Source organism: Notamacropus eugenii, chromosome 1, assembly GCF_028372415.1.
Source record: "Notamacropus eugenii isolate mMacEug1 chromosome 1, mMacEug1.pri_v2, whole genome shotgun sequence".
Lineage (NCBI taxonomy): Eukaryota > Metazoa > Chordata > Mammalia > Diprotodontia > Macropodidae > Notamacropus > Notamacropus eugenii.
Window position 1 is genome coordinate 41,436,221 of NC_092872.1, and position 27,860 is coordinate 41,464,080.

Genomic DNA, 27,860 nt, shown 5'->3' on the forward strand with positions numbered 1-27,860 from the left:
CCTAGTGCCTAATATAGTGCCTCTTACATGATAGGTACTCAGTCAATCATTCGTTCATGTGCCCAGCTGTTATTACCTTCTGTACCTATCTACGCTGTACTATAGCACTGTATAGTCACCTTGTAAATAATTTGTTTCATGTTTGTTCTATATAGTCTATATAATTATATTGCATACATACGTACATATATAATATTCTGTATCCTCCCAATATACTCCTACATATTTCCTACGTACGTGATCTTCTCTTTATACTTCTCACATGACACTCTCCTGTCTCAATGCCTTTGAACTGGTTGTCTTGCATGCCTAGAAAGTACTTTCTCCTCACTTCTGCCTTATAGAATCCCTGTCTTCCTTTAACACACAACTCAAGCTTGACTTTAATGAAGCCTGTCTTGCTATCCTCAACTGCTATTACCTTCCCTACCTAACTGCTCTGTACTATAGCACTGTATGATCTACCTGGTAGAATAATGTATTTTATGTTTATTCTGTATATATTTTATGCATATATGTATATACTTACAAATATGCACATATATGTAATATGATATCTCCCCCAATAGAATTAAAGTCCTTGAGAGTAGGAATTGTTTAACTATTTTTATACACAGCACCTAGCACACTGGGTGCTTCATAAGTGTTTGTTGACTGTTTGAATTAGATTTTAAGAGTCTTATAGCTGAAACCTACTCTGTACTTATAGTAATTTTTTTTAACCCAAATGCCAGATTTTGCATTTGTTACTCATTTTTCATCGTTAGTTTCAACCCAGCATTCCTGCCTGCTGAGATCATTTTTATCCTGATTTTGTCATGTTACAATAGCTTTTACTCCCAGATTTTTCATCCAAATTTTATAGATATGGTAGTTCTGCCTTCATCAAAGTCTTTGGTAAAAATATAAAACATAAGCTAAGGAGAGGGCCCTGTGACAGCCACCTGAAGAAGCTCTTTCAAGTTAACATAGACTCATCAATCAACACAACCTTCTTGTGGTCTTATAAGTCATCTAGTTCTGGACACATCTAATATTACTATCTTCTGGTTTATGCCTGTCTTCATTCATCCACTCATTTATTCAGCAGGCATTTAAGTGCTTACTGTGTTCAAGGTACAGTACCAGGCATCGAGGACACAAAGACAGCTACATTTAAATGACAAAATAAGGCTTGTTGTGGACTTTCTGGCCATGTGTTGCAAGCTGCTAACTTTTGATGTAATACTATCTAGATACAACAGTAATGTCTTCTAATTCATGTAAAGAGGAAAAGGTAAAGGATGAGAATATTAGTGACCAAGAAGTACTTCCTTAGTTATTATTCCTCAGAAGCCACTTATGTGACTGATTCTATTTTTTCTTTGGAACTAAGAAAAGGATTTAAATAAATCATCATATATCTGTTATGCAATTTCATCTGTTTGCTTTTTCTAAATAAAATGTGGCTTGAGTTATGTGTTAACAGATTGCTTTTATTTTTAATGAATTAAGCCTTTAAGATGAAAACTGTTAACATAATTTAATTTTTCCTCATGAAAGAAAGACTTTCATAATCTGTTCTGATTAAGAAAAGAATTGGCTTTTTAAAAAGGAAAAAAGAAAACCTTTGTTTGGAAAAGTAAAAAAGTTACCCAGGCAACCTGTATATGTTACCAGTGCACAGATTAATCATCACCAGCATTAATCACTGTCATCAGTTATCTCAGGAAGGTGACTGCTGAACAATCTACACCATTATCATTCAATCATTTTTCTTACAAATCAGTTTGCTACAATAGATTTATTTTACACAATCATGAGAATTAGAACATTAAGATTCAATAAACCAGCAAAGATTTTTTAAAAAAAAAATAAAGAATCCTTTTTAAATCTTTAAATTTATGCTATTTCTCCCTCTCTCTTCCACACATCTTGTTTTATTTGTAAATGACTGAATCTCAGATTTAATTGCAGGTAAATTACTGGTCAGTGTAAGATGGTACAATGGTTTTTTAGAAACTAAAAAAAATACGATGACCCTCCTGATTATAATGCCATATTATACATTTATACATATTATACATTTTAATATTATACGTATTATACATTTTTAATGTATTGCAGAAAAAAGTTATATATTTTTTAATGCTGAAATTCTATTATGTCCAGCTATTAACCTGTGAAGGTTCCTCTCTTCTCCCCATCAAACACAAATGTATGCAGCTCCAACAATTTTATATTCATGAAATTAAATGTCATGAGAAAACAAATTCTCCAACACTTTTCATTTTGGTTGTATAATTTTCAGAAAAATAGATCTAACAGTTGCTGTGGGCATTATGCACTAAATTAAAGTAGTTTTTTAAAAATATATATATATATTTCTTAGGGAACAGCTTGGGAAGAAAATTTCTTGTTTCTCTCATCAAGAATGTAGGTGCTTAAACTAGGATATCAGGAATAAAAGTTTTAGGATGCTGTCCTTCAGTTGTAATAAGTATGAATCTCTGCCTATGTGGGATTGCACAGCAAATAAAGGTTTTCTTTCTTTTTATGGCAGTGTGGGAGGGAACTACCATCATTATGAAGAATTTAATTTTTGTTTTAGGGTCAATTCTGCAATTCCTTTGAGTAGGGTTCTTAATTCTATTGTAAAAAATTTCTTAAAGCATGTTCAAAATCTAGATTAGCATCCTCACTTGTCAATTAAATTGCTATCATCCTAAGTTTAATTAGATGATTAGTTCGTTTTGAGTTCTGATCTAGCTTCTTTTGTCTTTTTAGAAGAAGGAGAAAGAAAATTGCCTCTTGCATTTGAAAGTAAATTACAGGCCTTTATTCTCCATGTTGAATTAAAACCTGTTACATTCTAAAGTGTGAGACAATAAAGTGTATATAGTGAAACCAAACTTTGCAAACTTTGCCATTTAGGAGAGCAAATTAGTTCAGGACGAAAGACTCCAATAAAAATTAAATAGATACCTACTTTTTTTTACTTAGTTCAGTTATGGAGCTCTATTTGATAGGTAATTGATTAGGTCAGACTATTAAACCATTTAGTCTGGCATGTACATTGTGTGTGGCAATAGGAACCCTACTGTGAATTGGAGTGTATTAAATAATCTTCAGGAAGTTTAACAAAGAACATGTGAATGCCTCAAAACTTGAAGTAAAGCATGTTTGTTCCAAACACAGTTGCTTTGCCTGGATTTTGCCCATCAAATTGAAGAAACGCTAATCTTGTATTCAGCAGCTGGGTTTGTGCAATATTTTTTTCCTTCTTGGAGGGGTTAATTAGCCTTCTTTCAAAATGTGGCCTATTTAGCTGTAGATTCACATGATTCAGCCAGAGCTAGCTGTACAAAGCAGAACCATTAACAGGCGGGTGTGTCCAACTGCTTAATTAGCCAGAATAAAAAGGTCCTTTGTCAAACGAGCATCTGTTGCTCGTGACACACCTGACAGCCACATTAGGCAAGGATGACTAGACTGAAATTGTGCATGTCTCTCCTGCAATAATATACAGCTCATTTACATATGGGCTGCATCCCTGACGAACTGCAGGGGTTTATTTAGCTTATCAAAATGGATTAGTGTGACTGATAAACAAATATCACATGAAAAGGAGTACTGTGAAGGAAGTAAACTAACTAAATTACTCCCAAACATAAACAAGGCCTCAGGAACAACTGCTAGATGAATCGAAACACCTAAAATATAGATACAAACCATTGCATGTTATCTCTGTTAATAAACCTGTTAACACACTAAGGCATTAATTTCTGTGGGTGAACCATGCATTACAGAAATGCTGGAAACAAACCCAAAACCTTTGAATCTACCCATTTTAAACCATTGGGATTAAATGATCTGTTTAGTGGAAATTGGCAAGTGGGGCTATATTCCCCAAACATGCTTTAACATTTTAATTGTGATCTGCTGTTTTAAGTCAGTCCATGGAAATAATCAATGAAAATGCTTCTGGCAAAGTACTTATTATGGGTTTCATTTGGAAAGAGGAACAGTTACCATTTCAGTACAGTAGATAAGATATTTATCCTTTTTGGAAATACTAACCAAATATTTTAGATTGATATTCCAAAAGATACTATCTTCTGAACACATTAGACCCATGGGTTTGGAATAAGGAGATCTATGGTCACATCCTGGGTCTGCTATTTGTTATACTTGTGTGATCCCAGCTAACTCATGTAACCTCTGAGTCTGCTCACTTGCAAAATGAAGGAGGTTGGACTCGATCATTTGTAAAGTCACTTCCAGTGTAAATTCTCTGATCTATATTCCCTCGGCTATAATTTGTGAGCAGTGTCATCCTCAAAAGCATGTTTCTTACCACTCCAAGTTCTAATGCACCCAATTTAACTTTTCATATTTGGTCCTACTCTATAAAGTAAAATAAAGCAAAAAGACAATGTATGTGGCCTGTAATAAGACTTCTTTTGGCTTTTCTCCAAACTTTCCTTTACAAGGATGCCAAAGTAATCTTCCATGTCACTCCTTTACTCAGTAAACCTCAATGACTCCGTGTTGCTTCAAGGCTCCAATATAATGTTTGTCTTTTAAAGCCTTTCACAGCCTACTTCCAACATACCATTCCCGCACCATTTAAGTGGCAAGGGAATTTGAAAAGGGAAAAACTAGGAGGAAAACCAATTGAAATACTATTACAATAGTCTAGGCAAGAGGTGTTTGGGGTGGTAATTATATAAGTGAGAGGAATATGAGATCTATCTGAAAGTAGATGTGGGGACTTAGCAACTGATTGGATATGGGTGTGAATGAGAAAGAAAAAGAAAATTCAAAGATTACAAACCTGGGTTCCTTGGATAATAACTGTTTCCTTAAAAAATCAAGAAATTTGGAAGAGGGGTAGGTTCAGAGGAAAAGATTATAAATTCCATATTTAATGTGGAATTGACCACTTAAAGTGGAAACATCCTGCTTAAAGTTCATGATGTATGTGTGTAGTTCAGGAGAGAGATTGGGGTTCTGTGTGTAGATTTGGGAATCATATGTATTGACATAGCTAAATCATCTGGAGTAGTGGAATCACTAAAAGAGAGAGTCTAGGGAGATGAGAAGAAAGCTTAGGCAGAGCCTTGATGGATACCAATATTTAAGTCAAAGGAAGTGAATGACAAATTAGGCAAGGAGACCAAGAAAGGTTAGGAGGGTTAGCAGGAAAAATTTAAGGTCCGAGAAGCCAAATAGTCAGAAGCAGGATAGTGACCAGTAAACTGTCAGAACTCATAGAGTACACAAGTAGGATAAAGACTGAGAAAAATGTTTTAGATTTAACAGCTAAGAGATCAGTGCTAACCTTGGAAAGAGAAATTTCAGTGAATTGGTGGAATCAGAAACCTGATTGCAGTTGAGAAATGAGTAGGTGGTGGAAGTAGAGGCAGTGAGAGTGGGTGATTCTTTCTAGGAATTTGGCAGTGTAAGGAAAGAGATATATGGAAACATAGCATAGCTTGAGGAATTGACAACACCAAGTAGCAGTTTTTATAGTGATGGGGATACCTGAATAAAAGAAGCTAGTAGAAAAGGATAGATTGAAGATTGATGGAAGGGAAGGAATTGGTGGGGCCAGCTTCCCAAGGACTAAGAGATTGTGAACACAACAAGGGGTTGGTCCTGAAAATGATAAGAACCATCTTATCCTCAGTGACCTGGAGTAAAGAAAGAAAGAAAGGGTAATGATGTTGAGGGTTTATGAGGTATAGATTAGAGGAGATCAGAAAACTCAGAATGAATCAAAGAAAGAGGTGGGGAAAGCATCTGGGGTTTGAAGAGAGGGAGAAGGTTTGAAACAATGCTGTGGGGAATGTTGAAGGTTATAGACCAGGGGATAAAAAAAAATTGCTATGTAGCAGTCAATGGACCAGTTGAGATGAGATGAAATGAATTTATAGATCCAATTGGCATAGTCATTTAACTTAACTCAGTGGCCTTCAACAGCAAGAGGGAGAAAATAACAGGGACCTACAATTTAGAACTGATATATGAGGTCCCTTCCAATTCTAAACTTATGATCCTGTTATTCTGAAGAGACAAAAAAGTGAAGAAAGAGCAAAGAGATGGAGTGACTGGAGGTCACAGTGAAGAAAATGTATAGTTTTAGGAGAAGGGAGGTGATGAGAAGTAAAGAAAGGAGATTATGACCAGAACATGGGAATTTTACCATTGAAAATCATCATGAAAGCATAGTTATGGTTAATAGTGCAATCTAAGATATGGCCACCCAGGTAAATGGTGGTAAAATGGTGGAAAAATGAGGTAAAATGAAGTTGTAGGTCTTGGGAATTGAAGATTGAGAAGCCTTAATTCTAAAGCATTTGAGAGGAAATCAAAATGTGTATACTGATGTCTTCAAGTGTGAGAATATGAGAAATTGTGCAGAGGAAGATTAAAGTCACCAATGAACTCCTTTAGAAAGGAGAATGGTGACCTGACAGCCCATATACTATAGCAACAAGGATGACATTATGGAGTTGGGTCATACGAACCTTGGAAGATGAGAGGTTGCCATAATGGCAGCCTAATGAGGATCTGGAAGTAATAGTGAGGAGCAAGGGATGTGGCAGGTGGTACAAAGGAGCAGAACCCACACTGGCCAGCCATTTGAGTCATTTGAAGAAAACTAGATTTCCATGAGAACCAGAATATAAAATGAGATGAGATCTAGTGTGAAATCAGGTTCTTCCATGGTACAAACCCTCTAGTTCCCTGAGTAGCTAGATCACCAGTGAATCTGAGTCCTCTTCCATTTGGCCATCCATTGTGCCTGGCTCCCTGAGGCTCAGATTCTCAATTCTAACGAGGACTAGACTCATGTTTCATGGCCTCACACAGTAAGGCTAGGTGCATTGGGTAGCAGTTGCAAAGAGTCATAATAAACCTTGAAATAAGGAAAAGCTGTCTAAGAATCAGAAGTCTAATAGAATCAGTTGCCTTAGGAGACAGTGGAATTCCATTCACCTTAGGTCTCCAAGAAAAGACTAGATGACCAATTACTGGGAATGTTGTATAGGGAATTCTTATTCAAGTACGAGTTGGACTGATAATGGCCTGTTGCCTCGTCTAGTTCTGACATTCTGATTCTGGAGCTTGAAACTTACAACATTTCAGAACGTCTTGTTACATAACGTATTTGTCTAAAATCCATAGATGGTTAAGGATTATGATTTTTGAGTCAATTTTCAATTTTGATGTATAGAAGCAAACATGCAAAGCCATACCTAATAGTGGAGTTAGGGGATTTAGTGCAAGTGCTTTTAGTGATGTTTCTTTAAATTTTGTGTGGAATTTTTATTTTGAAAAATTTACATATGTGGAATGAACCACTGGTTTAGCAAATATAGTGTACAGAGCTCATAAGATTCTGTCAGTTGGTGTCAGGCTGGTCAGTGATGTGAGAGGAAAGATTTGCTAGTGCCTAAATAAGGTTGCCAACCAGTAGTGAGGGAAATAAGAGGAGCACTTTTTATTCAAATGACTTTATTTCTGGAAACTCACCAACCACAGCTTGAATGTTGCCACTATTACTGCCAACTTGAATGAGAAGCAGTGTGGTTGGCTTCCCTCCAAATGTCAAGTGGACCAAGGCAATGGAGACCATCATAGACAGAATTCAGGGAGAGAGAGTTACAGGAAGCCTTTATGAAGTTTATATCCAGTATTTCTGTTTTGCTCCCTCATTCTCCAATTATATACTCCTGTTATGATCAGTTTTTCTTCTCTAGCAGCAGCAAGAAATAACAAAGATCGGTTTTTCAAAAGTGAAGTAGGTCAAAGTGTGCTACTCTCAGGATCTTTTTTCAGAAGTGGGAACAGATACTTTAACTTCAATGGATTTATGATGTCATTGATGTGAGTAATTTCCCCATCAGTGTGGATCATCTAGGCTTTCTCATTCTGTGTCCTCCCACAGAACCTCCTCAGAAAATCCATCCAAAAATTTGGATGCCTTTCTCTAGAGCAGGATTTTCTTAGTCTTTTTTTTTGTCATAGACAAAGCGTCACGGACCCTTGGAAGTCTAGTGAAACTGATGAGCCTTCTCAGAATAAAGTTTTTAAATCTATAAAATAAAATGCATAGAGTTACAAAGGAAATGAATTATATTAAAATACAGTTACAAATTTTTTTTTAAATAAAGTTTATGGACCTCAGGTTAAAATCTCTACTCTGGGTCTTTCTATATTTTGCAATGTAAATTTTGAGCTGTGCTTTTATTCCTCACTCTTGTCACATATGTGGTCCATCTTTTCAGATCAGAGATTTTTGAATAACATTTATGACTTTTTTGCCCTGAGATAACAATTAGAAATATACCTGCTGCCTTCTTGTGCCCCCTGCATATCTCTCCATTGTTCTTTGAATAACTTACAATTTTCACTCTCCAGAAATTATGACATTCAATGATTTGTACCCACACTGTGGCACTGGAGAACATTTGGATCAAAAATGGGGAATAGCTTGAGGTGGCTAAAGACTACCTAATTTCTCAAATGTAACCCAGGACATTCTCTTCCTCTCAATGAACTCTGAGCCCTGCTCATAAACCATCTTCATTGTCTGGCTGAGATACCAATATGTTCAATAGATTGTTTACTCTTTGAGGACAGGAACTATTATGTTTCTGCCTTTGTATCCCCAGCATCCAGCACAGTTGTTTTCATGTAGTAGGTAATTTATAAATGCTTTTTGAACAAATGTAGATATCTATTTACCAACTCAGTGGACTGGTCTTCCAACTGTATTTTGCATCTATTTTGTTTTTCCATAGATGTTGTTATGGTTGAGTCTTTTGAGAAACCATAGATCTCATTGAGAAGCCAATGTAATATACTGGTACTGAATTCATTCAGCACAAAATTATCCAAAATTATCCCTGGGAGCATCTACAAAAACTACCTGTGGAAAATCTCTTCCATTTGGAATTTAGCAAGAATATTCTGCATAGTTTTCCCTGTTTTATTCCTTGCTTGTTGTTAAGAACTAGATAATCATCCAACAAAATTGCATCTGTGATTGTGCTTATCAAGGAGTATTATGTGATTTTAAGATTCACTTGAGAAACTCTTTATTCAGGAAGAAAGCTTTTAAGGCTTAGTTTTTACTGTCCTGAGTCAAACCAAACTTCTAAAATTAATAAACAATAAACATATATGATTTTTACATTTTTTGTATTTTTCACTTACTTATGTGACTATATTATACGGTCTGCTGCACAGGAATGTTCATGGAAGGTTGTGTATCACCTTTATTTTTGTCAATGATACCCTCAAAACATACATAGCTCATTTTCATAAGGATTTTATAGAGGTGAAAAACTAGGCATATGTCAGTCTGGACAATAGGTATTTTTCATCCATTTTGTTTTTACTGAATGAATTGTTAGGCTGAACTTGTTGGAAACCTATTTCAGAGCCATAAGAGCAGTGATAGCACTTGGGTATTATATCAAGCTCTGCTAAAGTGATCAATCTGCCCCTCTCAACCTCAAGATCTGCTCAATAATGAAACAATACAAAACTCCTCTCTCTCTCTCTCTCTCTCTCTCTCTCTCTCTCTCTCTCTCTCTCTCTCTCTCTCTCATACACACACACACACACACACACACACACACACAGACACACACACGCACACGCACATGCACATGCCGTCTCTCTGGTTCCATTTTTACTTTCTGATACCTGCAAGGATATGCATTTGCATCTGGTTGGACCTAAGCCTTTGGCTTTCCAGTATTACCCATTGTGTCCCCTAGGGACAGACCTTTCAGGCACATACAGTTGCACTTCTGCCTAACGTACCATGTTCTTGAATAGAACAGGACTAAGCATTGATAGCTGCTACTTTCTCTTCTTCCTGGGGTGTTGCCTCTGAACCTTGCATCTTGATTTTCACTTGAAAGAATCTGTTATGATTCCCATCCTTAGGAGCCAGTCATTATCTTTATATTGTTCCACTCCTTCCTTTCACTTACCTGCGGTGTGTGTCCTATGGTGAGTCACCTGAATTCTCAGCACAAAGGTTGCAAGTTACAGATGACTTGCCAGTCTGGACTACTAGAGGGGATTTACTTGCCAGGTTTTCCCAACAGCAGTGAAATCAACTATAAAGACCAAAAAGAAATTATGTGGTCATTTTTTTCTTATGATGAGGTTTAGTGCTAGCTATGTCCAGCACTCTCTTCTAAGTGAAAATATACTTAATAAAAAGGGATGAGTCTTCTGAGTAGTCTACAGCCCTTTGGCCTCTTTCTCAAATCCAGCCCATTTTGGCTAACATTTTGTTGTTCTTTGCCTGCCTCTTCATTAAAATCAGTGCACATCAAAGTACCTATTAACATGGTTTGTAGAGTCTTATAAAATTTCTTTTTTTATCCTCTGCATCAGAAGTTGACAAATAATATTCCTTTTTCTTTCTCATAGTTCTTTTTGCTTATATTTATTATTCTAAGACAAGATGATCAGTTATCTTATTAAATTGCTTTTGCATATTACCCTTTGGGAACATGATGAGATCAATTCTAGCATTTCCTTTTTAAGCTTTTCAAAGAAGAACCTGTAAGCCATCCTTTAATTTAACTGTAATTTACTTTTGTCCATTTATCATAAGAATATCCATACTTACATGCTTTGGTTGTTCCACTAATTTGTTGGGCATTGGACAAAGATCTTAGATTTAGAATACCAAGAGTTAAGCATTATACATCAGAGGGGTCAGATACATGGCCTGTGAGTCATATTCAGGCCACAACACTGACAAGTGCGACCCAAACCAGATTGAAATGAAACTCCTATCTGATTTTAATATGTTAACATAGTACTAATATGTACATGCATATATGTGTATAAACATGCATGCGTGTATGTATGTATCTGCATATGTGTACATATGAATATGTATGGTTTTCCAAGTCAACATGTGGTCTCCAAGGATCCTTACACACAACTTAGCAGACCCTGTTTCTACTTGAGTTTGATACCACTGCTCTAGACAATGTTTATAGGTTGTGGTCTCTATTTAAAAAAAAAAAAGATAAAAAAAAAATGAGATTCCATGGCCAAAGAATAATTAGCCAGTAGCCAATCATATTTGTAATGGAGATGAACCTCTCTCTACTTAATTGAGTTAGCCCATGGAGAGCAGAATGCATGTCGTCAGGAAGAGTGTTCTCAAAGTCTTTCCAGTCTGTTAGAAGTTCCCAGAGCTTTTGCTCTGTGAGTAAAACCTTTGACAACCCAGGTTCACTTTCATGTTATGATGAGGAATCTAAGTTGTACTTTGCACAGGAATGGGATTTATGGATTTGTAATTTGTGGAGCTTTCATCCAAATTCAGTGGTATCCTTATACAAAATTTGAGTAGCACTGGTTTATGTTCTTATGCTAATTAAGAATGAGTTTTATGTGTGAAATACTGTCACACACCACTAATGCAACATTTATTGAATTTGAATGGAATTATCAAACATTTTTAGGCAACTGTGGTTTTATCTGTTGTTTGAAACATTTTTTAGGTTTTGCAGAATCTCACATCCCCTTCATTTCATTATAATCCTTTTATTATAATTCTTTAAAAATCAAATGTTTCTTGTTGCAGTTTTTTAAAAAGGCAATGTATTTCAGATTACACACAAGTTCAAATCAGGGCTCTATTTAACAACAGACAATTCATTTAATCCCTCTGAGCTTATTTCTTCTGTAAAATTGAGACAATAATATTTCCATTAATAAGAAAATGTATTTGTAAATTTTAAATTACAATGCACATGTTATTTTCTACTTCTCTCCTTTTTCCATCTATAGTAGTTTAGGGTCATTCATAACAAAAGACTAAGGGACTCTCTGATAAATCAAAGTACTGTCACCAAGGCAACTTGATATAAGTTAAAAGAGGATTGGAAGGGGAAGTCCAAAAACAATCTTTCTTGTTCTGATTGACAGCAGCTATCTGTGTGATCTTCAACAAATCCCTTTACTCCTATTGACTTAAATTTCCTCATCAATAAAATAAGATCCCTGAACTTCTTTCTAGCTAAAGAATTTTATGAATTGATAGAAAAGACTATAGGATGAAAATCATAAGAAGTTGTTTGCATTGCTATTGAAGAATGGTTATGATTATTTGTTCCTCAAAAAAAATTTTTTCCAAAAATTGACATTTACAGAAATTTTCAAAAATTTAAAACATGGTGCAATATTTTTGTTCTGCCATCACTGATAGCTTTTTTTGCAGTAAAGAGAAAATATTCCATTCATACAACCATAGATTTATAACCTTAAGGGATCTTAGAGATAAATGATACTCCCCTTCTTTTATAGAAAAGGAAACTGAGCACAGAAAGGTTACGTGGTCTGCTCAAGGTCACACCACTAGTAGTGAAATATCTATGACTTAAATCTAGGTCCCTGGTTAAATGAACTTTTCACTTCACTAATTTATCAATCTGTATTCCTCCACTGACATTCTGAAAACATAAAACTCTGCCCATAAAGAGTGCTTTATTTTAGGCTGCATTAGATTAGATTCAGTGTTATCTCTGAGAACTGAATACTCAAACTAGCAAGAACATCTTGAAACATTTCCTTAATCACAGACCTCACTATAGCATTATATAGAATTAGGTATGCTAGATTAATAATAATGTTTATTTGGTTTGCTTTCATTTTACAACCTTCACACCCATAATAAGAAAGATTACACTTTAAAATTGTGCAGTGGGTATTTGAAAATGCCCACACAGGTATACCTAATGAAATGGCTATTCATATTTGTTTCTGTAGAGATAAGAGGTTTTGTTTTTGCTTTTTTGTTTTCCTGTGTGTGTGGTGGGGGCGGTTTAGAATGTGGATAAGGCAGTTTCATGAGGAAGGGTGTTTTCAACCTGATTTCTGATTTCATTTTTTTTCAGAAACCATCATGCAGACATCAGAGACTGGGTCGGACACAGGTTCGACAGTGACTTTACAGACATCTGTGGCTGGTCAAGCAGCAGTGCCCACCCAAGTAGTACAGCAAGTACCTGTACAGCAACAGGTAAGCACCACTTGTCATTACTCAAGGCATGGTACTCATCCATGTGGCATTTCTGTAAATACCTTCAAGGAGATAGTTGCTGAATCAGTGACTTTGAGAACTGGGTAGACTTTCCTTATTTGATGCTAAAGCAGATATATCCTCAGAAATTTTTTTTTCCGAATCAAGCTTATTTCCTATCTTGGAGCATTGAAACCCTTTAAAAACAAACAAAAGAAGCATTGTAGTTGTGCTTTCAAAAATGGTTTTAGTAAATATATTGAATCCTTGTTTTGTATTTATGAAATGTTGAAGTTGTTGAAATTGAAGGACAATTTTCTCCTTAAGATGGGTAACATAAAAGTGGATGGACACTGCTTGTGAGCAAAGATTTTGCCTTTCAGTTTTGAACAGTGCTTAGCACAATGCCTTGTTTATTATGTTGGCAAATAATGTTTAATATAAACAAGTCTGTCTCAGAAGTGTATGGATCTGATTCATACTATTTTAAATGTGAGAATACATTTTTAGCTTTAAAATGTTTATTATTTGTCTTGAGAATTTAAGTTTTTTTCAAAGGTGCTGGCAAAAAATGTCATTTATAAAAATTAACAGATTCACATGTAGATTTTAAACACTTTGGTTTGTCATTTCTTCTAAACTGTTGAGGAAAAAAGGGAAAATTCATGTAGCAAGCTTCAACTTTAATTTTTAATTTGTATAGAATATCTCAATGTGCTTTGTAAGTTATTTAATATTATTGCTGTTATTGCATGTGTGTAGTGAGGGAAAGGGGGGCAGCTAAGTGGCACAGTAGCTAGAACAACAGCCTTGGAGTTAGAAGGACATGAGTTCAAATCTAGCCTCAGACACTTAACCAGCTTTATGAACCTGGGCAAATTACCTAGCCCTGTTTGCCCAGATTCTTCATCTTTAAAATGAACTACAGAAGTAAATGGCAAACCACTCCAGTATCTTTGCCAAGAAAATCCCAGATACTCAGATACAACTGAAAGGACTCGGGAAAATCATCTTTTTTTTTTTTTTTAACAGAGGGAAAGAATCTCAGAATCACCTTCTCTTATTGGTAAGAATGGAGGAAAGGGACAAAAAACATATTTTTGATTGTCTTAATGAGAAAATATGCATTACCATTGTTTCTGTTTTGCTGGGAGAGAGGGTTAACCACTAAAGTCCCATACCTATTTTTTAAGAAGAATCTTTTTGTCTCTAAGACTTTCTTGAGATTCTAAAGAACTTAGGGTTTTTTTTCTTTTATTATGTTAATGCAAAAACCCTGAAAGAAAAAGTGGAGGTTAGTGAAATAATCTTGAACTAATTCAGAAGGGAATGGATACTGTCTAATCTTCCATATAACAAGAGCAAAAAATAGCTAGTCAAGACCTTTCATTATCATCCTTTGCAAAGGATAACAATTAAATGTCACACTCAATAAATTGTCAAGTTTATCCCCTTCAGTTTATCATTCCTAATCAATCTTTCATTTCTTATCTCTTTTTCAAAAATTATAATAACCAATTTTGATTTTGGTTACTGAGTAGTCAACTTAGACTGTTAATTCAGATGCTCTCTCTGTTCTGTGTTTTGCTGCTATGATGTGAAAAAAAATATTAAGTGACCCTACTAAATTAAATGTAGTTGGCAACTTAATTAAGAAACAAAAGATGAAGTGGAGGAAGAGTGGTGATAACTGACTTTAAAATTTCCTTAGTGATAGCATATATTACCTCATTTGACCCTCTAACCCTGTGACCTAGGTATTTATTGGTATTATTATTGCTATTTTACAGATAAAGAAAACACTGCTCAGAGAGAGCAGTTGATTTGCTCACGATCATGAAATTATTAAATGTCAGAGTTGGGATTTGAACCCAGTTTTTCCTAAATCCATTTAATTTAGTATACCAAATGTGTCAAACATATACATGACAGCCTCTGAAACTAGATTAAAGTGTAATTTGGAAGTATTTAGCAAAATAAATAAAAATACAATAGAACATAGGTGATCCATGTATAACCTATATTGAATTGCTTACTTTCTCAATGAGGGAAGGGAGGGAGGGAGAAAGGAAGAGAATTTGGAACTCAAAGTTTTAAAAACAAATGTTAAAATTTGTTTTTATATAACTAGGGAAAAATAAAATGCTAAATAAAACTTTTAAAAAAGAACATAGATGATGTTAATATGTGGTTTTCTAAGTCAATATGTGACCTGCAGGGATGGTTATGTATGGTTTAGTGGCCCCTGTTACTATTTGAATTTGACACCATTGTATCATACCACAATATATCCTGGACCAAATGAGCTACAGGAGTTCTAATTATCTTAATTTGCTTCACCACATAGATTTAGATGAAACTCCCTCCTTTTGCAGCCTATCATGCCTAATTAGAGACAGAGTCTCAGTGGAGAGGAAGGGATATGGAAATACTGTTGCTCATGGTATAGTTTCCATGTCCTCAGTTTGTCTTTTGCTCCTAGTGAGGGAAAAAGAGTTATATTTCACATAAGCTGCTAATATGAGCTTTTTTTCCTGGAGATTATCTTTCTAAACAATTTGTCAGTCTTATTTGGAAAAATTTTTTCTTCCATATTTTGTTATCCTTTTCCCCCCTAGCAAATAACATATTTGAATCCCCCTTAGTGCTTTCACAAGACATGCCTATAAATGCAAAATCTCTATCACAAATGAGATTAGCTCTCTATTAGTGTCTCGTGGTCTTATACCATATCTACTATTGCTAATGTATAGATGTCATTTGAATTTTCAGTCTGTAGGATGATGTCTTCACAACTACAAACCACTGCCAGTAGTTTCTATAGGATTTTGGAATGGTCATGTTGCTATCTAAAGGTGATTCTTTGCATTCAATCTGATTCTCCTAGTCTATGAACTGACTGTCTTGAAATTAACTTGATTCTATTTCCTCTCCAGTATAACTTTCATACCACTGCCTTAGGAAAACACCATGTTGATTGTATCACCCTGCTATTCAGAAACCCAAAGGGATTCCCTGTAACTATAATACTTTTCTATTGGAGTTTTTAGTATTTTATATTGTCATTGCTAGTAAAAGTGTTTTGGCACCCTGAATACCTAGAAACCAGCATGCTGATTTCTACTTAATCAGTTTATTAAAAAAAGAAACCAGCTTCCAAATCCAGGTGACTAAAACTACTACAAAGGAGTCAGCTGTCATCTTGACCTATAACTAGACCAAAAAGTCAACTCTTAATGGTAAGGTCACCTCCCTGACCACCAAAACATGATACAATAACTCATTAGTCTTCACTTACGTATTAGCAGTGATTAATTAGATTAGGTTTAAAGAACCTGATCCTAAGAAAATTCAAGAAAGGCTGGGTAAAGAGAGGGTAAAGGAAGATGATCTTGAGATGGAGGAGCCAGAGCAACCATGCTGGGGACCTTCGTCCAACATAGGACTGCATGAGGACATTGAACAAGTCATTCGACCTTCCTTGGTCTCATTTCCTTCCTGTGTAAAATGAGACAGTCCATGTATTTCTTATGTTAGAGGACCTCTAGGTCTAGCCCAAGGGAAGAGCTTACTAAAGAGAAACGTTGTTCACTTTGTTATTTTTAGTAGGTCAGGTTCTGACAATTTGTACATCTATATCACGTACTTGTGCCAAGGAAAATGGAAGACCTACTTCTCTCTGGCTCCTTGGGAATTCTTAGGGACCAGAACCCAAGTTGTGCTGAAGAACCAGGACCACAAAGTGTTTCTCAGAGATCCCTTTGTTTGAGGCTTTTCTCAAGTCTTAAGGACCTCTTTAGATGCATCCCAAGATATCCCTTTCAGCACAAGCTCTTCCCTTCTGTCCCGTTAATGGCCTGAAGACAGAAGGTCTGAATTGAAGACAAAGGTGTATTTCCTCATTCGCAAGAATGGATATGCATTTTTCTCTGTAGGGCACTATACAAGCAAATTAATTTAGGGCAGTATTTTCATTTTTAATATTGGGACAGCCTAACTATAAGTAATTAATATTTTCTCAGGTATATATTTATTTCCATAAACATTTTGTATTTGCATTCATAAAGATCCTATGTAGATCTTGGTAGAGGAATCCTAAGTATTTGAGACATTCTGTTATGACTTTGTATAGAATTTCTTTCTATCCCTAATGGGTTTTGTTGGTAATATGCAAAAATACTGATGGATTTATTTTATATCCTGCAGTTTTGAAGAATTCATTAATTGTATCAACTAATACTTACTTGATTCTTTAGGTTTCTTTAGATACACCATCATATTAGTGATAGAATATGATAGTTTTGTTTCTTCTTTGACTGTCTTCATTTCCTCATTTTTTTTCTGTCTTACTGCTATAGCTCAATATTTTAGCACTGCTAAATAGTCATGAACTATTCGTTCCATATTTTTCTTCTTTTTTTCTTCCAAAGAGATTAAAAGGGACAGAACAAAATGGATAACAAGGAATTAATACCCAAGATAAGTAGGGAGATAGAGTAAGAAGAGAGCCTTGTCCTTGATGACATCAGTTGACCAGCCCCTGATGAGCTACATCTGAGGACACTGAAAGAAATCCTACTTGGATGTGCTAAGCTATTCTCAATAATCTTTGAAAGACCATGAAAAATGAGACAGTTGTTATAGCACTGGAGAACACAAATTTTGCTGCAATGTTTTTTAAAGGGAGGAATGGAATAAAGTCTACAAGTATATTAGCTAGTGAGCTTGACTTTAATTTCTGGCAAAATTCTAGAACACATTTTTAAAGAAATGATTAGTGATCATCTGTTAAAAAAAGTGGTGACCACAGAGAATCGGAATGGCTTAAATCAGGACCAGATCACACAAAACTAACCTCATTTCTTTTTTTTTGACAGAGTTATTACATTGTCAGATCAGGAAGAGTCCATAGACTTAATTTACTTAGATTTTTAGCAAAACATTTTATTGAGTTGTTAAGGGTTTAAGTGCCTACTCTGAGCTGGACACATGCTAGGCCTTGGGGGATTCCAAAACAAAAGAGAGACGTCTGTGCCCTCAGTGACAGGGGATTATATTCTATTGGGTGGAAACAATATGTATGCAGGTAACAAAATCAAAATATGTTCAAAACAAAAACAAAGTAATTGAATGAGGAAGGCTGGATATAATCACACTTGACTTGAAACAGGAGAAACCGTTATGAGACATGGCATTTGAACTGAACTTTGAGGGTAATTAGGCATTCCAAGCAGTAGAAATGAGGAGGAGAAAGCATCTCAGGAATGGGAGAGAACCTGTGCAAAGACCGAAAGGTGAGAGATAAAAATGTAGTTTACTGGAAACAACAAATCAGCCAGTTTTACTGGAACTGAATGTGCATAAAGGGCAAGGTGATTGTTGCAAGATTGGGAAGGTCTTTAAAGGCCAAAAAAAGACTTTGGTATTTTATTCGATAGGAAATAGGAAACTATTGGGACTTTTTGAGAAGAGAAGTAACACGATCAGATTCATGCTTTAAAAAATTGCAAATTTGGTAACTGGAGGATGGACTAGATAGGGAAAAGACTGGATGTTGGGAAACTAATTAGGGAGCTACTCCAATAGTTCAGGGAAAAGGTGATGAGAAACATGAACCAATTAAGGTAGTTGTGGTCTGCAAAATTTCTCTAGATATTCTAAAGCAAGAACCGGTAAGACTGCAACAGATTGGATTTGGGGAATGAAGGAGAGGGAAGATTTGAGGATAACTCCTAAAGGTGCACACTTAGGTTTCTAAGATAACGATGACTTTGAGAGAAATAGTGAAATTAGAAAGAGGGACTCAATAAGGACAATGATATAGGTTTTAGACATGTTTAGCATGTGACAATGTTTCTCATATTGTTACTTTTTACAAATAGAAAAATGTAGGTTAAAAAACCCATAGGTAGATTCAGAAATTATTGAATGACCATTCATCATTCAATATCAACTTGGAAGGAGAACCTCCAGGAATCTATATGTGGCTCTGTACTGCTTAACATGTTTTTTTTCTTATGACTTGAATCAAGAAACATTAAAAAATCAGTAACAACCAGGATTAGTGAGATGACCACCTTGTTGTGGGTCTCAGTTTCCTCATCTGTAAAATAAGAGGGTTGAATTCAATAGTCTTTGACTCTGAGATCCCTTTCAACTAAATCCATGATCCTATTGAACCTTATGATCCTTAACTGCTTTGCCAGCTAGATGGTGCAATAGATATAGCTCTGGACCTGGACTCAAAAAAGACCTGAGTCCAAATCCTCACTAGCTGTGTGACGTTTCAGAGCAAGTCACTTAATCTTTGTCTGCTTCAGTTTCCTCAACCATAAGATGGGGATAATAACAGTACCTTCCTCCCAGGGCTGTGGGAATCAAATGAGATAGGTAATATTTGTAATGCACTTTACCCAGTGCCTAGCCTTAGTAGGCACTTAATACATGATTGTTTTCTTCCTTCCCACATCCGTTCATGGAATTATATATACATTGTGTTTAGTTTTGAGATTTTAGGAACAACATTAACAAGCTAAAGAGCATTATATTTATCATACCATTCATTTCAATATTGTTTAAAGAAACTCAATCTGTCTAATCCAGAGAAAAGTAGGTGGGGGACATGGAGGTATTTTCAAGTATTTAAAGTGATGTGATGTGGAAGAAGGAATAGATATTTCTGCTTGGTTCCCACAGATAGAACTTGAAGCAGTGGATAGAAATTACAAAGAGACAAATTGAAGTTTAGTATAAGGAAAAAGAACTTCCTAATATTTAGAATTTTCAAAAAGTGAAAAACCAGTATTGAATTTTTCCCCCCATCTCAATGGAGGTCTTTAAACCAATTGGCCATTTGTCAATTATGTTATAGAAAAGAATATTGTTCAGATCCATAGGCTCCCAAAGTGGATGATCCCACCCCACAGAGGGCACTAGACCAATCTGGGGAGGCTAGGTGGTAGTAGGCTTGGGTGCAATTGGAAGATGTTAAATAAAAATATGGCTTAACCTAACCCTTACCTAACCCTGGGGATGGGGGGGCACTGAGTGATTTTTTTTTTTAAAGAGGGAGGTAGGCCAAATAAGTTTGGGAACCTCTGATAGATGACTTCTGAATTCCCTTTCTCTGAAATGCTATCATTCTGCAAAATAATGCTTTGAACACATTGGTAAACTGGGTTTTCCTTATTGCTTTGAAATAATTTTAAAGTTGATTTTAGAAAATTTAAACAAAGAATTATTTCCATATCTTAACCCATGATTCTGATATAAACACGAATTGTCCAAATTTCAAGTGATCTTACCACAACCATTTTCCCTTCTTCTTTTCCTCTAAGAGACTACTGCCAAGTAGTAAAAAACAACAGTTTGTGAAATAGTATTCAATATGATCTGAAATTCTGTTATTCAATGAAAAGACAATCAAAAGCATCATATGTAAAATAAAAATCAGAATAAACACATTGTTCTTATGACTGTATCTACAATTTATAGACCTAGCAAATTAATATTGCAAATTTATTCTTGTTGATCATTTTAAATGTTTTTAAGGATGAAAAATAGATAAAACTGTAAAAATACAACATTGTTAAATGCACATTTAGCAATGGTAAAGTTACATTAATGCAATCATACAAAAGAGATATTTTTCTACTACTGCAATAATTATTATCACTGTACCATAGTGTGTGAATTACTTATTCACATAAAATAACCCTTACCACATTTTGTCTGTTAAAAAGCTTAATATGTAATATGCCCTCCTTTTTCTTTTCTTTACATGATTTGTCATTGATTTCACAAGATTTGGACATATATTTTATTCTTCATCATGAAATCAAACATCAGTATGCCTTTCACAGACAATCTATTCTTGCAGTTCTAGCCTTGCTTATTGCCCAGAGATTTTCAATGAGATTTAAATGAAACAAGTTCCAAGAGCATTGAAACATATATAATTCTATCTCTTGGATAATTTTCTTAACTTTTTTTTTTGACATGTGGCATAGCATAATAGTAACATGGTCAGAAATGTGTGTTAGGAATGTTAGTTTGGCAGCTGGGTGGAGGCTATCACCTGCAGAAGAAGGGAAGTATTGGAGGCAGGGAGAGTTTCTCTTTGGGCAAGTCAACAAATCTCTTTAGTCCTTGTTTTTCTCAGCTTCAGGATAAGCAGTCTTCGACAGATTAGTTCTAAGAGTCCTCTCAGCTTTTAAGTCTGTGATTTATAATTGCAGACCTCCTTTAGTGGGGAGAGATGACATTTTATGTAGGTGAAAAACCCTATCAAAATGGTGTCAGTTTGGCAAGAGACCAGTGATAATAAGCTTTAAATTAATAATGACCCTGATCTTATTTTTCATGGTTATTTACAGATGGATCCTTCAATCCTTCGGAAGCAGATATTTTCTATGTAAATAAATATTCATGAGTTGAGATAGTTTTTAGAGGCCTTAAAAATTCTCTCCAAAATGTTTTCAATTCCATTTAATAAAAATGACATCCACTTCAGCAATATTCTCTCTCTCTTCGTGGCAGCACACTACCTCTATTTGCTACGTCCCTTGTAGGGGACAGCATTGCAGTCAAAGAAAGACCATGCTGGTTAGTAATAGAGCCCTTTGAGAGTTCTTTTGATTGGAGTGATGGGGGTTGTTAAATATTTATTGATTGCCTATGGTGTGTTAAACATGGAACAAACAGCATATACTATTGAATCAAAGCTGGATCAATAGCATTGAACAATGGACCCTAGAAATGGAACGCCTGCTCAGTCTGGAGAGCTAAGAACTAGCCAGTGTGCGGATGGTTACAGTTTTGTCTTTCCCTTCTGTCCAGGGCCAAGAGGTTTGTTTTTCTGCTTTATCTTGGCCTTGATGCAGATGAATAGAATTCTTTTCATTTGGGACTATTATCTCATATAATCAACTGAAACAAAGACATTTTTCTCTGTTTTGTTCTTCTTTGGGACTCTATTGCTATTGGCTCGGTTCCCTGAGGGGACAGTGTTCCCATAATTAAGACCATGGCTGACACACTATGAGATGAGGTTACATTTTTAAATGAATTCTGCAGAGTACTTTTAAAAACAAAAGATAATGATTTTAGCTTTTGAAGAGCATATTCATTTTTAGAATCAGAGCTGCTAATTTTTATCGACATAAAGGTAAGGTGTTTCAAGGGAACAGATAACCAAAAATGGAAATAACACTTCTGGGTAGATCTTAGCTAAAGGTTTTGCTGCTGACCATCAAAACAAGTTAGCACTCTACTGTCATTCCAGGGTCAATGATGCTCGCTGTCATCAAATGATTTATTTTTTACAATAAAATGACATCTGGAATGGTATGTTCAGTGCTGAAGGCCACATTTTAAGAGGGATGCTAAGAAGGTAGGACTTAAAGAGAGGAAACTTGACTAGAGTAGGGAAGGGTCTGAAGCTGTCTAAATGAGGAATAGTTGGGGAAAAAAATATGTTTATCTTAAACTAGAAAAGAAACCAAAAAAACTTATCTCTTGTTCCAAAACTAAATCATAACAAAGATGGTGGGAGGGTACGTTTCAGGTTGAAAGAAAGGTTACTTCCTAAGAAAGATCACTTCTTGTCAGCTATGCAGCTCCCTGTTTTGCTTCATGAGGAATTGAGTTCCTCCCTGAGACTGGAGGTATTCAAATACCTCCAACTGGATAACTGTTTGTCAGAGATAATACAGAAATGAACCCTGTGCTAGGGGACCACACTACACACCTTCCAAGACCCCGACAAGGTCCACATTTAGTGATTCTGTAATTTAATGTTATATCAGCAAACATGACTGGAAAACTCTACAGCATAAGTAGATATTTTAAATTTAACTACAATGCTGCATGGGTAGGAGACACTTGTATTTCAACTTAGTGCATTCCAGACAATTGCCTTTTGACAAGGAACCAAAAGCCCTTTAGCATGAGAGGAGCTAAGCTTAAAAGAAAATGATTTTGAAAAGTATAAACCAAGTCAGAAATTCCCACCTATGGCACAGAATTGCGTCGTGGCATTAGGGAATTTCTGCTTTCCTTGGCTTTCTACATAGATATCCCTACTTTGCTGGGCATCCTTCACACTGCCTTCCTTTTCTTAAAAAAAAAAAGTGCCATCACTTTCCAGCAGCCCCCTCCCCTGCTCTCACAAAAAGATTTCCCTATAACAAGGAACAGTTCAGCCAAACCAACAGACATATTTACCATGTCTTAACAACTAACAACAGGAATTCACCACATTTCAACTGGGAGGAGGAAGAAATCACGTTAACTTTCTTAAGGATTCACCCATCTGTGTTCCGTGGCTTCTATAATTCAATGATATCTAGGTAACATTTAGTCAGAGATCCACGAAAACCTTTCTATGACACCATTCTACAGCAAAATTCAATATAAGCTTGTCTTTCTTATTCCTGATATAAAAATATATTAAGGGAATTATTCTAGGAGAGGTTTATCAATAAAACAGTTACATGGCAAGGACATCAGTGTTAGCATGATAGTGAGATTCCAATGTATTCTGATCTAAAAAGATAATTTGTTACATGAGAATGATAACTGTATTTCGCTAAAAAGATTAGAAATGGAATGATAATGGAAATGATGGTCATAAAGTATGGTAACAGTAACAATTTCTTAGGATAGAAGGAGATTAAATTATATTTAATAATCAACTATCAAATGCTATTTATTGAGTCTTCATAGTTTACTTGGACTTCAATCACTCAATTCTTGCTATCTCAGCCAAATCATTAATTCCCTTCTGGTTGTGATGAATTCTTTCCTGTTCCAGACCCACATTTTCTGATAGTTAAGTATTAGTCTTAACATCATGTTAGACTCCTCTCATTTCCCTTACTTTGTAATGAGTCTGTTGCTTATGCCTCGAGTGCTAGATCAAGAAGTTGATGGGGGTGGGGTAGGTGGTCAAGACCAGGAGTGGGGAACCTGTGGCCTCAAGGTCACATTTGGCCTTCTAGGTCTTTGGGTGTGGTCTTTTAAAACAGTTCAAGTTTTACAAAACAAATCCTTTTATTGAGGGAATTTGTTCTGTGAAGTGTGGATTTAGTCAAAGGCCCATACTTGAGGACTTAGAGGTCCACATGTGACCTTGAGGCTGCAGGTTTTCCGCCTCTGGTCAAGATGGTGAATGGATTTGAATTCATATCAGATACAAATGTGTTATAGTAACTTGGGATATATAACTTGGAGCAGAGAACACTTTGGAGGGGCTTGATGTCTATGCCCAAGTTTAATTGAAAGGCTTCATGTAGAAGGAATTAGATTTGCTTTAAGCGACTATAGAGAGGACAATTAAGTAGATGTTCAAGGAAAGTCAATTTTTGCTCAAATTCTAGACTTTCTAAGAGAATTCATCCAAAATGGAATAGTCTGTTAGTTAGTTTCATGTCACTAAGAGTTCATCAAACATAAAGTGTAGTGTCCTTTATTGGTGCAGTTATAGATGGCATCCATGTAGCTATTAGGATATTGGACTAATTGACATTCCTATCTCTTCCAGTGCTGATTTTTTGGATATATCTCCATTGTTTCTTTTTTTTTTTTTCTGGATCTACTGAGTATTATTTAAGATGTAGACCCAGGCACCTATAAATTAATTTTGTCATACTTCAGTTTGACTGTCAACATTGATTGGAAATGCTTTTTATTGGCCTCTTGCATATTCTCCACAAGTTATTCATAAAACTTGGGAATGGGAACAGGCTACTTTCTGACTTTGTTCTTAGTACCGTTGTTTCTGCCTTCTGACATAGTGTTCCCTTGGCTTTAATAATAGTAACTAGAATTTACATGATTCTTTAAGGTTTGCAAAGTACTTTATGAATATCATTTCATTTTATCTCCCACTCCCAACAACCCTGGAAAGCAAGTGCTATTATTACCACTTTTGAATATAAGGAAACTGAGTCTGAGAAAGATTAAATACTTGCTCAGGGTCACATAGCTGGTGAGGGTCTGAGGGGATGCTTGAAATCATTCTTATTCCAGGTCTTCCTTATTCCAGGTCCAGAGCTCTCTATCCACTTAGTTCCTGCTAAAGGAACCACCCAAAAGCCCCAGGACAATTCAGAATGTTATATGTTGTCTTTTGGTTTATATATTTGTTGTATATCCACAGGTGAAAGACTTAGATTTGAAAGAGAATTCAGAGGGAATCTGGTCTAATTTTTGGATAATAATTTAAAAATATTTTATATTCATTACCTCTCAATCATTTGTCTGTAGTCTCAGGATCCTAAGCCTTCCAATTTTGTTGGTGACTTCTCTGCAACTTGCAGAGTCATGAGTTTCCTAAATGCACTGAGAGTTTTCAGTGATTTATCTAGTCCTGCAGCTGGTACAGAGAGACGACTTGAACCAAAGTCCGTAGTACCCAGCCACTCTCTCCACTAAACCATGATGCCGCCCCTGAGATGAACTGTCACAGGGACTGTCACAATACTCCGCACATGGCAAGTACTTAATACATGCTCATTAAATTGAACTGCTGAATAGATCAAAAATTTTTCAAACCCAAAGATCTTGATACCAAGCCTCTATAACTTTCATTGAGCATTCTCGTATATAACATCACTATGAGTGACTATTCATTAACATTGACTGAGTCTCTACAGGAGACACAGAATAGCACTGGAATTTATCTCTTCCTGGGTCATGGAGTTGGTAGGAAGCATCTATAGTTAAAAATAAAATATGTGATACCTTAAATTGATCTTTGGTGGAAAACCTATAATTCGTGGGAGGAAGATGATGACCCAGGAATGGAGTTTAAGAAGGAGTGGTCATACAAGAAGGAAGGAACGAAAGAAATGTTTATTAAACACCTACTATGTACTTGGCACTGTGCTAAGTGATTTATCAGGGAATGACCCTTTTAATGAGCAAACGAAAAAATATAAGTAAATCGAGCTGGGAGGGAAAAAACAACAGTTATTATTGATAATCGGTCTTAAGTGAGGAGGGTCCAGTTTGGGCAGGGTTCTATTGTTGTGCAATCTTCAGAGTGCCCTGGGTTTAAGGTTTTGGGAAATATAGACAGAGAGCGAGAGAGAGAGGGAGAAAGAGAGAGAGAGGGAGAGAGAGGAGAGAGAGAGAGAGAGAAAGAGGAGAGAGGAGAGGAAAGAAAGAAAGGAAGGAAGGAAGGAAGGAAGAAAGAAAGAAAGAAAGAAAGAAAGAAAGAAAGAAAGAAAGAAAGAAAGAAAGAAAGAAAGAAAGAAAGAAAGAAAGAAAGAAAGAAAGGAAAGAGAAAGAAAGAAAGGAAGAAGGAAAGAAGGAGAAAGAAAGAAAGGAAGAAGGAAAGAAAGAAGAGAAAGAAATCTTCACTGAATGGGCGTCACTTCACTCTAAGTGAGTACCTGAATTGACCTTAGGTGAAAAAGGCCAAGGTCTCCCATTGCATCCTGGGCCATCTCCAGTCATCCTGATAAATATCTGGTCACTGGAGCATCTAGATGGCTCAGGAGGAGAAAGTGAGGCTGGTGATCTTGCACAGCCCTCCCTCAGTCTAAACAAAGTCAAGTGCAAGTCATGTCATCATTTCTCTGATGTCATGGTCTTCTTCAAAAACAAAGAATGACCAACACAAGTGATTTATAAATACGATCCCATCTGATCCTTACTACAGTCCTTGGACATAGATGTTATTGTTATCCTTATTTTACAGTTGAGGAAACTGATGCAGACAGAAGTTAAATGATTTGCCGAGGATCACAGAATTAGTGTCTGAGGCTGGATTTAAGCTCTAGTCTTCTTGACCCCAGATGCAGAACTTTATCCATTGCACCACCAGCTGCCTCTGGAGACAACCTCTGGCAAAGCAGTGATCGATAGTATCACAAGAGTCAGATAATTCAGTGTTTCCGTTGTTCTTCTCAGCTTTCTGTCATCTGCAAATGTAATGTTTGCTTTTATCTGGGATACCTATATGAATGTCAAAGAGCCCCAGGCCAGACATCCATCCTGTGGTGCTCAGGAGAGTATCTCCTTCTCAGTCTTTCAGGCTCTTCCAAGTCTATATAATTCTCCTGCTCCCATCTCTCCATCTTTCATACGAGAATAATATGTGGGGCTTTGCTGAAATCAGTACAAAGGATGTCTGTAGCATTATGTGAATCTGCCAGTTTTGTAACCCTATCCAGAAAAGGATGTAAGAATAGTCTGGCATGACCTGCCCTTAAAGCCATGCTAATTCTGTGTATTCACTGCTTCCTTTTCTAGATGTTTACTAACCATCCTTTCAACAATACACTCTAGAATTTTGCTAGAAATTAAAGTTAAGCTTACTGTGCTATATTTTTTTAGATTTACTTTATGTCTCAATTTTTAAACCAAGACATTGCCATTGTCCAGTCCTGCAATATCTTCTCTATTTTTCTCCAAATTTTGAAAGATCTTCTAGCATTGTCTTAGTGGTTGTGTCTGCCAGTTATTTCAATACCCCAAATTGGAAAGAATTCTAACAAAAACTTATTTAATATTAACAAAACACAAGTCTCTTCACCCTAAAAGCAGTTTTAGAGTGATTAACACATTCATGACAAGGAAAGAGGATAGAGAAACATTGTCAAAGTACATGATAAATAGGTTAGAAAACTGCAGAAATATTTTTAGAACATATAGACAGCACTTCTAGTAAAAGGAAGATAGAATGTTGGATTTGGAAATGAAGAACAGATGGTCACCATGCATATAGTATTACTTCTTGTATCCGAACACTATTATTTAATTTCCTCCCTAGCCTTCTTTTGGGACCTTGATTCTTTTT

General features: G+C 35.8%; 1 protein-coding gene across 7 annotated transcripts in view; it reads left to right on the forward strand.

The window, feature by feature from the left end:
- The window catches only part of RFX3 (regulatory factor X3), a 330,189-nt gene that overhangs the window by 143,513 nt on the left and 158,816 nt on the right, over window positions 1-27,860 (forward strand). For all 7 annotated transcript variants that reach the window (XM_072597449.1, XM_072597443.1, XM_072597457.1 and 4 more), the window contains exon 2: window positions 12,930-13,054. In XM_072597449.1, coding sequence (XP_072453550.1) covers window positions 12,938-13,054 — 117 coding nt within the window. In that variant the 5' untranslated portion in view covers window positions 12,930-12,937. The remainder of the gene's footprint in view (window positions 1-12,929; window positions 13,055-27,860) is intronic.